The sequence below is a fragment of the Populus alba genome, chromosome 1 (genome assembly GCF_005239225.2).
Source record: "Populus alba chromosome 1, ASM523922v2, whole genome shotgun sequence".
NCBI lineage: Eukaryota > Viridiplantae > Streptophyta > Magnoliopsida > Malpighiales > Salicaceae > Populus > Populus alba.
The window spans coordinates 35178924-35197626 of record NC_133284.1 but is presented as its reverse complement, the minus strand read 5'-3'; the positions used below and the strand labels follow the sequence as shown (position 1 = coordinate 35197626).

The following is an 18703-nucleotide window of genomic DNA, read 5'->3' as shown; positions in this document are numbered from 1 at the left end:
TTTTAGATTTTAGAAATTAAAAAAAAAGAAACGAATGGAGAAATCAAACAAGAAAACCAATAAATCAAATTAAACCAAGCAACTCTTTTTTGTCTAAGAAAATCAAAATTTTAATAAAAATAGCCCCAACTTTTTTTATTTTTGCCTATTTAGACTTCTTCGGTTGTAACAAAAGATAAAACCAAACCTAACCAAAGTTAAAACTAAACCTAACCAAACCGATCAATTTATTTATTTGATTTGATACACTTCAAAAATTTGAAAAGAAATTCGGTTCAAGTAAATCTTTTATCCGAACCAAACCATTTGAACCGATATTCACCTCTGTTAGTAACAACGAGTACAAGTCCTAGTTAATTAACCCCATCACCGAATTATATATAAAAAAAGAACGGCAGAAGTAAAAAATAAAAAAGGAATCCACACACACACGAGGAACCAAATTCACAAACACCAAGCTCACTTTTTCTTATTATGAAGATATCAAATATAAGGGAAGCAGCTAGCCAGAAAGACAACAAAAGCCTATTACTCAACATGACAATTCATAACTGTTGTTTTTTCCTTGCAAGAAGAGAAGCGCAAAGAGCTAGGTCAAGGAGAAGGCTTCTGTTCTTGCTGGAAGTTAGGCCACAGAAATGCTCCCATTGCAAACTCTCTTTTGTAAGCCAAGTCGTTGTGTACAGGTAGCCCATAATCAGCAAGGAGCCTGTCAAGCTGCCACTCAGGCATGGTTTGGTAATCTTTCATGGAGTATTTGGGGTAGTGAAGGGGCATTTGAAAGCAACTGGCATCATTCTTGTTCTTGCTATCCATCTTCTCTAACTAGTTTCTCTTACACAATCTCTCTAACCTTGTAACTCGTCTACGTTGGAGTCTTGATCTAATTCTTGATCATTTTGTGGCGTCAGTTTCATGTTATATAGGCGGGCTCACGGGTGTCGGTTGTCGAGGCTGGCTCTATTCGCATGATAGGTGTCATGAGAATGGGTTAGTTTAACTTCTCATGAGGTGCTTTAGTTGTTTTTCTGGAACCACAGGGCGTGTGTGCTAGTGCAGAGGCAATGGACGGGAGGAAGGAAAGGGCTAAAAAACTTTGCAAAACTTATATTACAAATTTAAGAAGATGGCCCTCTTAGTTACCTGAGATTATTGTCCCCCTACAATTTTTTTTTTTTTTTTTACTTAATGTGATTTAAGTGTTGGAGATTATATTGCATCATACTTAATTATTTTTTTACAAATTACATTCAATAATTCACGGCAAAGCTTCATCGTTAACCTCTCCTCCTCCCCTCTCTCTTTTAATTAATCTTTTATCCCTTTTTTTTCAAAGTAGTTTAGCCAGTTTTGTGAAGGAAATCATGAAATTAAAGATCATGAAATCAGCTAAATATATAGGATTCGGAAGGTGGGTTTTTCTTTGAGTGGATTTTAGGGTTTGAATTTAATACTTTTTTAATAAAAATCTGAATCTTCAACCTGTCTCCTTGGGATAACAAGGGATTCGATGTAACACCATAAAATATTTTCACATAGACATTGAACAAAAAAAAAATCGAGGAACAAAGAGGAAGTGGAAGAAAATAATTCAATCCTTGTAGTTTAGCAAATTCATTAATTAGTATTTATGTTTTCGCAAGCTAAATATTTATAAATCCATTTATAATTTAGATCTCGACAATTCCATATTCTTTTTTAGAATTCTTTTTCTTAAAGAAAAAGAGATGTAAGTAATATAGAAAAGAATTTTTTTATGAAAAGAAAAATTATTAAATTGAGAAAGATCTCAATTGGATTAAAAATAATTATTTATTACATTACGTGGATTAATCGATTAATTTTAATAGAAACTGGAATTAAGTTATAATTAAATACTTGACACGTATGTGTTCGTTAGACTTGGAGGAACTTTTAGGTGGCTGACTCCCTCTGAATTTCGAGCTTAAACTAGGTTGTAAAATGGTGCCAGTCTGCCAAACAGTGCAGTGCAGTGCAGTGGTATCTATGCCACAGCTAAAAAGCCGAAAAACAAGAAAATAAATTAGAAAAACCCGTCTGTCCTTTCCTCAAGATTGTGCCGGTGATATGGCAGAACGCCACCTTCATTTTGGTATGAGCCTTTTGGTCCCAAAACCTAATCGATGCACAATATATATAATAAAAACCAATTTTGATAAGTGCCCTATCATGAATTAAGGGGAAAAAAGAAGGGAAGGGGAAAATTGTAAATACAAAATGATTGTAAATGTCTTGTCTAATAAATGGTAGTTTAATGTAGTTCACAAATTCCTTGTGGGGAAAAAAAAAGTCTCATGAGTAAAAAAAAACTCATTGTACCCTTAAACAATGGTGTTAACTTGGGTTAAAATTAATGAGATAATTTTAAAATGTTAATAATTCAAGATTTAATTAATAAATTGATTCAATCAAATTTAATTAAAACAATTTAAAAAGACAATTTGTTTAGATTAGGATTCAAACCTTGTTACCCTTTCCATAAAAAAAAAAAAAACCTAATTGAACACACTATAATTACAATTGTAATATAAGTTATTTAATGTTATCTATTCAGTTAAAAGCAAGTGGAAAAAATATCGAAACAACACTTGTAGCTAAATGTCTATGAGTCATTATGATTGTTTTTACAATTACAGTTTAGAAATAATTTTAAAAAAATATTTCTAGTTATAGGGGCAAATCTACACTTTTACCATTACAATCCACAATGCACATGTTTAGTATATCTTGATATGGAGGTCTTGAAATTAAAGAGTAGGAAGAGATTTAGACATGAAAAATGATTTGTTCTTTGTACAATTAAGATAGAAACGTTTTTAGCTGTACAAATAAAATTAAAAATAAAAGTTTTAATACGTGTCATGAATCATTTTCAGCTAAATTTTGTTCCTCTATAAAGAATGAACAAAAGGGATAGAGATAAAGACAAAACCAAGTTAATTATTTTTCGTTATAAATGTCTCTTTAAATATTTCATGTTTTTTTTCTAATTCTAAAACATGTTTTATCATACACATATATCAATAATTTAATTTTACTAATTTTTTTTTCCTTTTTTTTTCATCAAATTAATATGGTAAAATAAATTGCTCAAAATAAGCTATAAATTATTTTATAAAATTTAAAATTTTGTAACAACTAAAAACAATGAATTAGAGTAAACAATTTTTTAATGAGTTAAACAAATTAATTAACAAAAAATGATTTTTATCAAAAAGTATACGAGTTTTCTTTATGAGTAAGTTTTTTAATGTTATAAAAATAATGTATTTCATTATTAAAAAGTTGATATAATAATTAAAACATAAAAAATAAAAAATGATCATATTTTAAAAGAAATCAAATTTAATGATGAAGAAGTGATATTAATTGATAACAAAAAATATTCATTTATGATAAAATTACTATTTATATTTTTATTGAACTATGATAGATATTAAATTTGTATTGATGCAAATATTATATTTTATATACAATTGATTTAACTACTTTTTATTATTAAACATATTTGATTTAATGACTTAGTCAATCATAATTTATTTATATTATCTTTTTAGCAATAAATTATCTTTTTATCGCGATAACAAATTCTTTTCTAACATGATTTCAATAAGTGAAGAAATTATCATTTTAAGTTAGTTTTAAAAAATAATACTCGATAGAAACTAAAGTGAAAATAATCATCTTTATTTATTGTTCCAAATGTTGCATGTTCGATCATAATATACATAAGGATAAAATATAATTTTATATAATTTGTTATTATTGTTTTCGATGAAGCTAGAAAAATTCTTAATAGAAAAATTAGGGGTGTTTTTCAACTTATAAACATATATAAGAAGAACCTCTAATGTAGCCACATGGAGTATAGCCTAGGCAAAACTTCAAGCTTAATAGCTGGCATGTCGTTGGTATAGTCTTAGACATAGTTGTTGCTACATCAGGGTTTCGCCAGCCATGAAAAAAGCTTTTTAAGAAACTAGAATGAACTGGATTTTTGCTCAGTTCATACAGATTGCGGGAATTAATGAGGCTGAAAAAAAAAATCCTTAATAGACATATTGAGGGTGCTTTTCATGGGTTGATAAAACTAGACTCGAAGAACTTCGTAAGCCCGATAAAAATTGATGAGGCTGGAAAAATTCTCAGTAGAAAGATTAGGAGGGCTTTTCATGGGATGATAAAACTAGATCCGGAGGACTTAGTGGGTCTAATAACACGTGCAAGAAAAACGCTCCAATGTCAAGTTAGTATAGTGTTTGTTTAGATGACGAGGAGAATAAATATTCTCTAGATTTAAAATATTTCTTAAATCTTGTATCATACTTGTGTTTTTCAGATATATATTGTCAAGAAAGATAGAGCCTAGAACGATGAGCTTTAACAGACTTTTTATCTAGAGAAATAAAGCTCTCTCTATATATAGATTTTTTAAAGATAATTATCTTAAGAAATATCTAAGATATTTTTATGAAATAAAATATCTTAGATGTTTTTATAAAATATCTCATAAATATCTAAGTTATAAAATTTTTAATATAAATTTCTTGAATATTTACAAAATATTTATAAAAACACGTAGATTATATAAAATATTTATATAGTTTTTACATGTATCATTAGTTTCTTATCAACCAGAAAACATGGATATATCTTTTATTGTTCCAAATATTGCATGTTTCTTATCTACTTTGTTTTGAATTGAACTATTAAACATAACTTCGTATTTGTTTCATGTTGTATCTCGTCTTCATTTTTGTTCGATCTTTGAATTATAAAAAAAAAAGAGAGAGAAACTCACTAAAAAATAATAGAAGAAAATGAGTTGTCAATTCGACCACTTTTCAAAAAAGAAACTTGTTTTTTTAGTGATAACCAGTTTCATTCAATGATGGGGTTCAATAATTGTAATTTTGAACATTTATCTTGGTTGAAAAAGTAAATTGAACTTAGTTTCTTAGGTGATTTAGGTTGGCTTTTGTGGTATTTAATAGGTGTTTGGGGTGAAAATTGGTTGAAAACCTAATTTTTCAACCTAGAAAACCTCTCCTCTAGTTTTTTAGTTATCATAATGGTAGTCAGATTTTGGGTTAGTGCCTAGCAAATAATGCATCATCTATTTTTATTTTATTTTAAATAAGAGATGGTTGTTTGCCCCTTATAAAAGCAAACAAAATAATAATAATAATAATAATAATATGATCAGGCCAAAATGAAAATTGTTTGCCCCTTATTGTTCTATTTGGTTTTCATTATTTTTTTTAATTTTAATATTTAATATTTGATTTATTTTGAATTAATTTTTATATCTTGATAATGAAAATGTCAAAAGCAATTTCATGGCCAGTCCTCTAGAATGTCCTAGAATTACCTGCCGAACCACTTTAATAATCATGTTTGAGAGTAATTAATCATGTTTTAGGTTCCATATAGAATGTCGGGCATGCAATGAGCCTCGACTTAAAATCCGAGTTTCCATAATCGTCATCGTCATCGTCGTCATCGTCATCAGTAATGAGTTCCAGCTATGACCGGAGTAAATAAAAAAAGTCGTATGCAACTAAAGGGGAAGGCTCAACACGTCTGATTTGAGAACAAATCAGACGGACATCAGTTTCTTTTCCTTTCCTTTCAATCTTTCAACACTTGCACTCCCTCACTGTATATCTGCAACACTGTTTGTATTCTGTCAACGAAGTAGCGCCAGATAGACACAGGGAAAGGAAGATATCCTCATGACTCTCAGTGTCTAATCCTAATCAATTGCCATCATTACTCACCCAGCTGGTACCTAACTGTATGTGAGCTTATCTCCTCCCCCTCTTTCATGGGCGGCTTAGAGGTCCCTTTCTACACTAGCTAGCTAACAGCTGAGCTGCTGTGCGCTCTTTAGTTTAGACTTTGACATTTTACTTGTACATTAATTGATACTACTGCTACTTACCTATTCACCACACTCACAAAACTTGAAGCAGATATCTCTAGTCTACATGAGCAAAACATGATAGACCCAGAAGTAACATGCACTGCTTGAAATTATTACTTTAATATTTTAAATTTACATGCATTGCTTGTTTGGCTTCCAAGTAGCTTTTGTTGTGTTGTTGTTATTTGAAAAAAAATAATTATAAATCATAACTTTTAATAGGATAGAAATTTTTTTTTTGAATAAATTAGGAAATTAGCATCCAAAATATAAATAAATAGTGAAATAGCACATGCTGAAATGTTTTTGGAGAAATAACACCGTTTTTTGAGGATGTCGCGGTTTAAAAACACGACATTTCAATAATATTCTTGTTCAAAATTACGACATTTGATCAAATTTCGTGTTTTAGAACTACAACATTTGATCAGATGTCACGGTTCAGAACCCGACATCCTCAATAAGACTGGATTAAGAAATTATTAGACATTTGATAAAACGGTTGGACAATAGCAAAAACAGTCATCTTATTTTGGTCACCATCTAGTTTTGGGTTATTTTCATTTTTTGGATAAATTAGGAAATTAGCATCCAAAATATAAATAAATAGTGAAATAGCACATGCTGAAATGTTTTTGGAGAAATAACACTGTTTTTTGAGGATGTCACGGTTTAAAAACACGACATTTCAATAATATTCTTGTTCAAAATCACGACATTTGATCAAATTTCGTGTTTTAGAACTACAACATTTGATCAGATGTCACGGTTCAGAACCTGACATCCTCAATAAGACTGGTTTAAGAAATTATTAGATATTTGATAAAACGGTTGGACAATAGCAAAAACAGTCATCTTATTTTGGTCACCATCTAGTTTTGGGTTATTTTTATTTTTTGGATAAATTAGGAAATTAGCATCCAAAAGATAAATAAATAGTGAAATAGCACATGATGAAATGTTTTTAGAGAAATAGCATCGTTTTTTGAGGATGTCGCGGTTTAAAAACACGACATTTCAATAATATTCTTGTTCAAAATCACAACATTTGATCAAATTTCGTGTTTTAGAACTACAACATTTGATCAGATGTCACGGTTCAGAACCCGACATCCTCAATAAGACTGGTTTAAGAAATTATTAGATATTTGATAAAACGGTTGGACAATAGGAAAAACAATCATCTCATTTTGGTCACCATCTAGTTTTGGGTTATTTTCATTTTTTGGATAAATTAGGAAATTAGCATCCAAAAGATAAATAAATAGTGAAATAGCACATGATGAAATGTTTTTGGAGAAATATCACCTTTTAAGGATGTTGCGGTTTATAAACAAGACATTTCAATAATGTCCTTGTTCAAAATCATGATATTTGATCAAATTTCGTGTTTCAAAACTATAACATTTGATGATATGTCTCGGTTCAGAGCCACGACATCCTCAATGAGATTGTTTTAAGAAATGACTAGACATTTGATAAAATAGTTGGACAATAGCAAAAATAGTCATCTCATTTTAGCTACCATCTAGTTTTTGGTTATTTTCATTTTTTAAGCCTAAAAAAGTTTATAAATTTATAATTTTTGTTAATCTAAAATTTTATTTATGATTTTAGAGAGTTTAAATTTTTATGGTTTTATCAAATTTTGGACATAGTTTCCTCTATATAGGAACTACACCCAAAGTTTTGTCCCGCTTAAAAAAATCTACAAAAAAACATAATAACATCAATCAACAAAGTCTAACTAAACTCAACATATTCTCGTATTCATAATCATAATTTACCTTAGGAATGCAAAAAAAAAAAAAAAACATATACATTCAAAATGATTAAAAAATAATTCAATAATACAATATTCAAGTAATTTCAAAATATATAAACATAACACATTTATCTATCTACATCTACATTGTCTACTGGATGATCCGAGCTTATCAGTAGCACGATTGGATCTAGCTCTTGCTTTTGCCTGAGTGACCTTGTTCTTTGCCACAACATCATCATGAGTTAGCGTCTCTATAAAGGTTTTAAGTCTAGTGTGACAAACATTTAACCACTGAGATGCTACGATATGAACTCTGCTTTCTTCGTCATTACTACGAAGATAAGATGTGACCTTTTGACCCTCTCGTAATAAGAAACCAACCTAATATTAATAAAAAATTAATGTTAAATTAAAAAATAAATACATAAAACTCAACGACCAGCATATATTAATCATATAAAGACTTTATAACTTATGTGATGTTAATCTGTTAGGCATGTTTCTCGTACTGCATATATCTAGGTGTAGGAACCTTCTTGTGATCCGAAGTAATGACCATCTACGTTATACTCGTGCATGAAAAAATATACTCCTTGCTAGTAATTACATGATGCATCTCAATAAATATCTCATTCTTATATACATCCCACTATGATGCATAAGTATTATGCTGACCTAACCAGTTGTAATCATTATTCTTGCACCTACGAGTAATGGCATGCAAAGCATCACTCATATTGATATCGACTGGAATATGTTGTCTTTAACTGAATTGTCGTATTATTTAATCTGAAAAATATAGTTCAACCATCTCAAAACATATTAGTAGAACCATTGGGGTTCATATATCCATCCTGCTAATGTAACCAATTAGAGCAACTACCAATCTTTCTTTCGAGTAAGGTGTCCACATGACCTGTAGATTATAAATTAAATAAATATCAAATAACAACAATTCGGTGTAGTTAATTATTTTATTTAACAAATAGTTTAAAAAATAGCATGTTGCCTATCGAGCTCACTCCAATAAAATACAAGCACACATGCTAGATTATTTTTAAAAACTCGTCAAGCGCACGACCTAAAATTAAAAACATGTTCGTTTAATTGCATTTTTCAAACTTTCAGGAACACTATATAAATGTATTTAATTGCAAAAATAACATCGCAATACCTGCATCCTAGTGGGATATGAAATGTAACCCTCATAGTTTGGACTGTCATATTCGGCAATCTTAGTATCTAGAGCCAATTCACATGGAGATGTTCTTACAACCATAATTGTTACTAAATAAAAATGTTTTGTTAATTTTATTGTGCATGAAACATTCAAATCTAAATAGTTATTTAGATTTTTTTTTCAATTCATACTTGTAGAAGTAGTAAACATCCCCTGACCCGTTTGGCCTCCTTCACGTATATAAGATACAGATGTTTGTATAAGAATGTTAATACAACATATCCCTAACTATATGTGAGGATAATATCAAAATTTTCTAAGAGCGTCAGGTAAAGTAAAGGAACATATCTCTCTATCAGGTCAGTGAATAATATATTGTCAAACAAAGAGTATATATACTTTAGCATACGCATAGACAAATTAAAATTATCATAATAATTAACGTAATCATAACAAATAATCAACACACTTCAATCATAATTGATTTTGTATCTTCGTAAGACCTCCTTGTCATCATCATTTGGTGTTGTTGAAAATATCTCCTCAATTCACTTAAGACATATGCTACCCCCATTTTAATTCAGAATTAGGGGTCAGAGGGTGCTAATCCAAATGATTGCTCGCATAAACAATCTTGATGCATGTATGTCTATTTGATATTATACACACACTAGTTCTACTGCTGATAATGTATCTTTATAAGCAAAGAAAAAATCATCTCCAATAATCATTATTTTTTTCATCAACAATTGCAAAAGCTAACAAGAATATTTCATTATTTGCATCAAAAGAAATTGCAATCAATTACTTCTCATCATATTGCTCATATAAATGTGTTTTATTAATACTGATAAGTGGTCTACAGTATTTGAAATCTTCAATACAAGGTCTAAATGACCAAAAAACCACTATATTTCAAGATTTCTTTTGTATGTCCAATCAACAACTATTTTAAGGTTTGATTTTTTTATTGCTATCAATAACCTAGGAAATTTCTTGAAAGACTCTTCCTTGTAAACCAAAATAATGTTCAACAACTTTCTGTTTTGCAACTCATGCTTTGCATATAATATTATACTTTTAATGCCATTTTATTTCATCCCATATACTTGCAACTGTTATTGAAAGATTATTCATTACAATGATTGATATAACACTAATAATAAAATTTGCACCAAGTTGATAGTGATTTTTTTAGACAAGAATCGAAACACATGTGCATGATCCTTTTAACTTTGCTATCTCAATTAAATCTGACCTTTTATGATATCCTCCACACAAATACCACCACCTCATCCTTTCTTGTAGTCAAACATAATATCATTTATCTTTTACAGCAAATCATCTGAAACTATTTCTACCTCAACCAACTAAATTTGAAGGACTAACAAAAGTTGAGGCATAGATTTTCACCGGCTACTCACGTACAATATTATCATGTTCAAACCACTTTAAATTAAATAATCAATCATTGTTTTAAAACTACCACCATACACAATAAATACAGACTGTTGTTTATCAATTTAATATCTTAAAGTTATTTTATTTCTACATATGACATGCTTTAATTACTAGTTAACAACAAATTGCTCCTTCCATTGTATGTGATATAATTTTTCACTTTAAGAACAATAATGTCATTTTAATGACATAACATAAATATGTTATTGGATATTAAAAAAAAATTGGATTCTAGTCAATTTAATGTAATTTTTTCTAAAATGCGTTACCTCAACTTTAACCGGCAAAATTCAATCAAATTCTCAAAATTTAAACATTAAAGCAACTTAACAAAAATATAAACATAATTCATCTATTAATTGATATTTTCTTGATCAATTACATTAAATCAAACACAAATTAATATAATTCAAAGAACATACTAAATTTATTAACCTATCAACACTTCATTCATGATGATTCATCCGCATTTTATGCTCTATTGCTATGCTGTATTGCATGAATGCATATGTATATTTAACTGCATTAGTAATTAATTCCAACAATATATATAATTTTTAATTTAGCAATTTAACATAAATTAAACACAACATATAATTAATTAAAATAATTAATTTATAATTAACTTAATTTATTTTCATGTTCAACTATATTAAATAAACTCTAATTGAAGATATTCTTAATTAATTTATCAATTATTCAATAAATTTTAAATTTACCATAAATTCTAAATTCAAGCTAAATAATTATTTGATTTCAATTTAATAGTAATATATTATGTTGACGTTTACTTATAAAACTACAGTAAAAGTTGAGACGGTTATGATAACAGCAAAGAAAAAAAAAATATTCAACATAAAAACATCAAAAAATACTGAAGATTAATTTCATTTTTTGTTGTTTCAATAGCAATATCTAAATTGTGTCGTTTCTGCAACAAAGTCAAATTGCAATATTTTGCGCCAAATGTTTTTTAAACAAAATGATTCCCTCTATTTCTTTTAGTTTACTATGCCAAGTGAACAAAAAAAGAAACAAAATTTTTTAGTAGAATCTATGAGATTTATCCAAATAAAATCAAATATTTGATAAGAAAAAAAAACAACTTAAATCACAACGTTAATGTGTTAATATTGCGATAACATTGATGACTAGGTTTAGAGATTAGATTTTAACAAACTTATAAAATTATATATGTTTTTATAATTAATTTTTTTTAAAAAATAACTTTTTAAGTGAAACAAACTCATACAAAAATATAGTATTAATTAATTAACCAGTTGTTTTTAAAATTATAATAAAAACATGTAAATTAAAAACATAGTATCGATAAATACTTTCATTGTTTTGATTAAAAAGTGATGGGAGTAAATAACCTAACATAGAGAGACTAGCTAGTAATAGATGCAAGGTCTTTTAGACTCTACTTGATCAATTAATGGCTTCTACATCTCCTTTCACTTCGAGGCAAGCTATGGAAATTGAAAACTTAACTGGAATCTTTTGAATATGTACCAACACTACATCTTAAACCAGTGAATTTTGTAATATTTTCCCTCATCTACAAGCAAAAAATTGCAAGTTTTGCACAGGACTCCACCATGCAAACATCGGAAGACTCAAAAAACATCAAGCCATTAGAGAGAGAGAGAGAGAGAGAGAGATGATTTACTAAATAGCACTGTCAGTTTCTATATTCATCGTCTTCTCGACACTCATGGGCGACAATCATCTTCTAAGAAAGTGCCTTAACTAGCCAGCTATAGCTATTACCAGCCCTTCTTGCACATGCATCAACATCAGCTCATGAACAAGAAACTACCTGGATACAACGGTAATCCACAATAATATAAATAAGCACCATAATATACACCAAAAAGATTTATCATACTTGATACCACTAGGTACTGAAAATCACTAAACCACCATAGATGGAGGAGCACTAGCAGCGCTCTTGTTGCCATCATGATGACCACCAAACCCTGTCGCCAACTTCAAATCCAGCTCCACGTTGCCGCCGCCGCCAGTTCCTTTCCCCTCAAAATTACTAAACAAATGTGCCACAGAAGTAACAACCGCACACTTTCTACCACCATTACCAATCATTTTGTTGTTAGAATTATTAGTCCTCTTCACTTCTGCATTGTTTAAACTTGAACTTGAGCATGCATTTGGGGGAGAAGGAGAAGAAGATATGGGAGGCAAGACAGGAGGAATTTCAAAGTTAGTTCTTGCTTTTGCACCTCTAAGCCTTCTAGCAGCAGCGTCATATGCACGCGCTGCCTCCTCCGCGGTGTCGAATGTTCCAAGCCAGTGGCGGCACCGCCCTATACGGTCTCTTATCTCAGCTGACCACCTCCCCCATGGCCTCTTTCTAACCCCTCTATAGGTCCTTTGCACTGGAACCCCATTATTAACACAGTTTCTCCTAGCCCCACTTTCTTGTTTTCTTTCTTTTGACCCGATACGCTGAGAAATCGAAGCAAAATCCGATGTCTCTGAATTCTTGGTATTGGTCGTGCCGAAAAGGACTTCTTGGCCAACAACAGCACCAATTCCATCTAGAACCGGTGGTGTTTCGGGTGGTTTCTTGATAATACCGGGGAGGGAAACAATCGCAGAAATATCAGTAGAAACAGGAAAGTAATCTGTGGGGTCGTAGTGACTAGAGGTAAATGGTGATGAAAATGAATTTTGGGGTTGTAAAAAAGATCCACAAAATGATGAATTTTCAGTTAGGAGCCTAAACATTTCCGATAAATCATATGTTTCGGGTTTAGGGAAGAACGGGATGGGGAGTAATTTTTGGTTGTTCATGGTGGAGTAAAACAAGTCTTACGGCGAAAGAGCCTGGCAGGGGTTTAAATAAACGAGGCAAAAATAAAATAATTATTTATTGAAGCGATTGCATATTAAAAAAGTAAAATTATTAAATTATGAACTATTGTTTATTTATTTATTTAAGGATTTAAAGAGATACGCTTGTCAACTTTGATGGACCGTAATCCGTCATATTTACAGGCTTGCCCTTCCTTGGCGAGAGGGGTATCCTCATTTGAGTCATCTCTAATGTCAGAAATAACCCTATAGTTTGCTGGGAGGTCTCTGTTTTATAGATACATTTGTAGAAACATTTGCGGGGGTAAATCATAGTTATAAAATTAAGACATCGTAAGATTCGGGTGTGGAAGTTATTTATCAATAATTTAACTCAATTTTTTATATATTAAAATGATTTATTTTTATTTTTTTAAAATAAAACAATATTATTTTTATAAAAATCTCAATTGAAAATAAAACTCAAATATAATTAGCTTCTGAATTAATGAGCCATCAAATTGTTTTGTTAAGTTAAACCATGTTTTATCATATGATATAAATATTATATGGTATTTTGCTGCTTTCAGCTATAACTGTGCATTCATGCTAGTTTAATATTGTATTTGAAAGTATTTTTTAATATAATATATTTGAGCATAATGTTGATATAGTATATCAAAACTATATATTATATAAAATATATTTAAAAAATCATCAATTTTAATTCCCTTTAGACTAAAAAAAAAAAATACATGATGATTTATTTTGAATAAGGATGATTATTTTTTGTTTAGTTTGGTTTTTACATATAAAAACAATCAAATTAAAATTTTATAAAATATAAAAAATAAAACCGAACTAAAACTAGTTTAAACCGACAAGTTTCGGTTTGATTTGATTATTATATATTAAAAATTGAAATTCAACCGACTAGTTTTGGTTCGGTTGATTTATATTAAAAATAAAAAAACTATATTATTTTTTGAATTTTTTGATAGGATTGGTTTCGGTTTAGTATTTTGGTTTAATTTATTTTTAACTAAATTAATTTGATTTAATTGAGATTTTTTGGTTTCAGGTTTATCAAATAAAAACTAAGTCAAACTGAATATATTTTTTTATATTCTAATTAATTATATAATTATTTTTAATTTAATCAAAAAATCTGTCACCCCTACTTTTGGAGATCATATACCCCACACCGAATTCTAGAAATTGTGAAAGAAGAGGAGGGGGAGGACATAATCGTAAGTAGAAGAAAAGCAGTACAGGTTTGCACAGAACCTGATGATGTGATGGGTATTAAGGGACGTGGTGGACGCATAGTATCGAGGTAGCTAGGTAGGGTGTATTCATTAATAGCCGTTGGATTACGTAAATCTTTTTTTAGCGTCACGTTGTCGTCAAAGACAAGATTGTTTGACTCCAATTCGTGCTTAGCTCTTCCACAGATACACACGCACGCACACGATTGACGCAAAACCCACAAAGCTAATTGCTTGGTTGTGGAGCAAAAGGACACCAAAGTAACCAGGAGGAGAGCACGTAAGAAACCAGGAAGAAAGGAGGATTTCCTGTACGATTTAGTCATGGGAATGGTTCATTGGCGTATGATGACATACGAATGGTCTTGATCATGTCAATCACTACTTCTTCTAGGTGGATTTCATTAGAGGTTTTCAAATTTTGCCTTCATTTTTTTTGGGTGGGGAAAATATCTTGATTAGACTGTAATCTCTTGGGGTCGTGCAAAAGAAATTCAATGGAGGATCGGAAGATCTTCTTCAAAATGGGAAGATCTCTAGGGTTAGACAATGATGGTTTATGTAAATGTTAGCAATCAATACTCTGATCACTTTATTATTGTTTATATAAAAAGAAAATTGAAGAGGAGCCCTCCCCCCTCTCTCTTCCTTTTTTTTTTAATTTTATTATATAGGTCAATTTATATATATAGTTTAAAATTAAAAGCATTCGACTCTAAATGTTTTTTTTCATGTAATTTCATCATTAAATTTTTATTACTGATTAGCTATATTGCCGTTGACAAGCCAAATCATTTGTATCATGTTAAAGAAACTTTTATATAATTTTATTTTAAATTTGGGTTAGGTAAATAGTTGAATTGGAAAGTTGTCTTCTTGATTTTATCATTTTTTTCTTTATTTTATTTTTAGATTTTTTTATTTATTGATTGGGTTATTTTTAGACTAGTTCACTAACTTTCTAATAATTTAATTTTAAACTCAAGTAAGATAAAAAATCAGGTCTGAGATTTTAAGATTGTCTTGTTGGGTCGACTTTAATAATAATATTAAATAATGTTTTACAACCTAGATATTTTTTATTATATTAAAAAAATTGATTTGCCCGAATGAAATATGTATACTAGTAGATCACAAAAAGTGGTTTTGCAGGGTGAGCATCCAAAATGGGACAGAAATAAAACACAAAGCCTTGTTTTTATCTATTATAGATTTTAATTATTAAAAATATTTATGTCTTTATACATAATTGTAGTTATTATTAAAAAAAATTAATTTTGCCTTTAACATTATACGGCAAAGATCCTTTCAGATAAAATAATGGTATGATATGATTATAATATTTTTTATTGGATAATGCAGAACTAGCCTGCTGCTCGCGCAACGCGATAGGGTTCCAAAATATTGTGTGTTTAGTGTCTTTGGAGGCATAGTTTTAAGATCCGGCTAGTGACCAGCCCGGTTCAAGGTTCGGGTTTCAAGTTTTAATTGATTTAGATTTAGGATTTTAATCGGGTCGGTCGAGTTAAATGTTTTTTTTTTAAATCAAAACGACGTTATTTTACTAAAAAAGCAAAAAAAAAAAAGTTAACGGGTTTGTAGCAGGGTCTTGATTGAGTCTTGCCGGGTCAGCTGGGTTACGCCGGTTTTTTTCTTCTCCTATTTTTTCTTCAACCCAGCTCAGTTTCAGCCCCGAGTAGGCTGGGTCCCTGGTCGACCGGCCGAGCCGGGTTTCAAAACTATGTTTGTAGGCATATTTATCAAACCTGATTCTGGGTTGATCTGATTAAGGGGCTAAGTCTCGAGTTTTATGGGTTAACTCGGGTCAAACCAGAATTTTTTTAAAAAATATATTTAAAGTTTTAATATTTCATATGAAAAAATTAAAAAAAAAATAATTCTTATGAATATAGACTATACATGTTGTAAGAAAATGAAGTTTAAAAGAATATTTTAAAAAGTTTTTTATTCCACATTGAAAATATATTATATTATGCTTTTAAATTGAAGTGTTTAAATCAAAAAAGTTTTTTATCCTACATTAAAAAAACATAACTTTTTTTTTTATGAACATATAATATATATACTAAATGTCTTCAAATCCCACATTGAAAAGATATTATGTTATTCTCTTAAGATGAAGTATTTAAATCAAAAAGTTTTTTATCCCACGTTGAAAAAACATAATTTTTTTCTTGTGAACATAGCATGCATATATATATATATATATATATATATGGTTTCAAATTTCATATTGAAAAAATAATTTTTTCTTGAGAACATATGATATACTAATGAGTTTCAAATCCTATATTGAAAAAACATAACTTTTTTTCTTGTGAACATATATTATGTATACTAAAAGGCTTCAAATCCCACATTGAAAAAATATCGGGTCTCGCTTGGGTCATGGGTTGACCGGATTTGGCCGGGTCGTTGTACTGGCCAATTTTTTAATAAATCTAGACCGGTTCAATTACTGGATTGACCCGTCAATCCAATCTAGGTTTAATAGCTATTTTTATACATTGTTTTTTTTTTTTAGAAAAATAACATTTTTTTTATATTGTTTAATGTGCTATCTTAACAATAAAATTTGAAAAATAAAAAAAATATTATTTTAATATATTTTTAAATAAAAAACATTTTAAATCAAAATGTTACCAGACTCTTGTAAATTCTTCCATGTATCCAGCAACCACACCGACAAGTCGTAGCTGCATTAAATGTTTGCACAGTGAAGAATACCTACGACATCACTGTTCACACTCCAATGCAACCCATCAATTCTATACAGTTACCCTCTAGTATAGGTGGCAAAGGACTCCACATCATTGCTCTTCTATTTTATTCAAGTACCGAGGGCTCTCCCAGCCATGATCCTTTGCGTTTCATTCGTTCTTCTTTTTGCCGACATTGTTAACTCTGGTTAGGTGGCCGCTCTTCATCATATGTTAACTCTTTATTTTCATAAAAATAAATATTAAAAAATTTAGAATTTAAAAATATAAAGTCTATTATAACATTAGTCCGACAATAATATTTATAATACAAATTATAATATTAATATTATTAATTATAATGATAATTATATTTATAACATAAATAATACTATTTTTAATATTAATAGTAATAATATTTAGAAACATAAGACATTAGAACCTTGAGTTCTAGTGGAGACTCAAGAGAATTGGGTCTAAGACCAGATCCATATAGAGAACTCAAATAAATTGGGTTTGAGACCAGATCCAAGAGAATTAAATCCTGACATGGGACCTATAAAAAATGATTCCTACATGAGTTCCAAACCCCTTATTCTATTATGATTTTACCTCATTTTTATTTTTAATTGTCATAATGCATTATGATGATGATGATTCTTTTTATTTGGAAGAAGTGGATAAATTATTTTGGTTTGACTTATTTTATTGCATTTATAACACATTGAAAGTTTAATGTTCTAATCTTTTTTGTAGTTTGAGAATAATTTCTTACCATAATTATTCCTTATGAAACTTTCATGAATAAGACTTTTGCTAACACTACTCCAATCCTTGTTGCAATGAGTCTTAATAAACAAGATTTTTTCTTTATGATTTAGCTTTATTGTAATATCTATTACCATATTAGACTCTTTTAACTTATTTAGTCATGGAGGAAGGATATTGGTGTTTGAGAATATTGTAGCAATTATTTTTTAAAGTGTTTTTTACTTGAAATATATCAAAATAATATATATTTTTTAATTTTTTTAATATTAACATATTAAAACAATAAAAAAAATAATTTTAAATAAAAAAAATTAAATATTACCCGACTTCTATTCAAAATGCAGTAACAAGAAGACTTGTTTTACCGGTGTTATAATAAACATATTGAGAGGGAAAAAAAAAAAAAAAACAGATCAAGAAGCAGTGGGAGCTTTCAATGAACACAACGCCATGCAGCACGTGAATAGTGATTTATCAGAGACAAGGGACTTGGATTTTCCACTCTCATCTTCATGCAAAAAGGTACAAAAGGAGCTGCCGGAAACAGAGAACATGGAACGACATCGGTTTACACAGGGAATAATAAGTGGCTCGTTCCATATATCAAATAGATTTCTCCAAATCTTGAAGTCAATCTTCTATTAATTCTCGTGCTTTGTTCAATACTACTCCCATGCAAAAAGCATCAAACAGAACTCTCTCTTGCTGCATTGGCCGATATATTGCTTGGCTTTATTAATTTAGGGCACATATATTTCAATATAATAGCGC

At 29.5% G+C, this 18703-nt stretch overlaps 2 protein-coding genes across 2 annotated transcripts; both read right to left on the bottom strand.

Annotated features, from left to right (window-relative positions):
* Positions 1–594: 594 nt before the first annotated feature.
* On the bottom strand, positions 595–816 carry LOC118055393 (uncharacterized). The gene has a single exon (XM_035067289.1). The coding sequence runs from the start codon at positions 814–816 to the stop codon at positions 595–597; it is 222 nt and encodes a 73-aa protein (XP_034923180.1).
* Positions 817–12016: 11200 nt separating this feature from the next.
* On the bottom strand, positions 12017–13201 carry LOC118055260 (ethylene-responsive transcription factor ERF084). Its single transcript, XM_035067100.2, has one exon. It carries the CDS (start codon positions 13171–13173, stop codon positions 12274–12276), a length of 900 nt encoding a protein of 299 aa, XP_034922991.1. The 5' UTR covers positions 13174–13201; the 3' UTR covers positions 12017–12273.
* Between the last annotated feature and the right edge of the window lie 5502 nt (positions 13202–18703).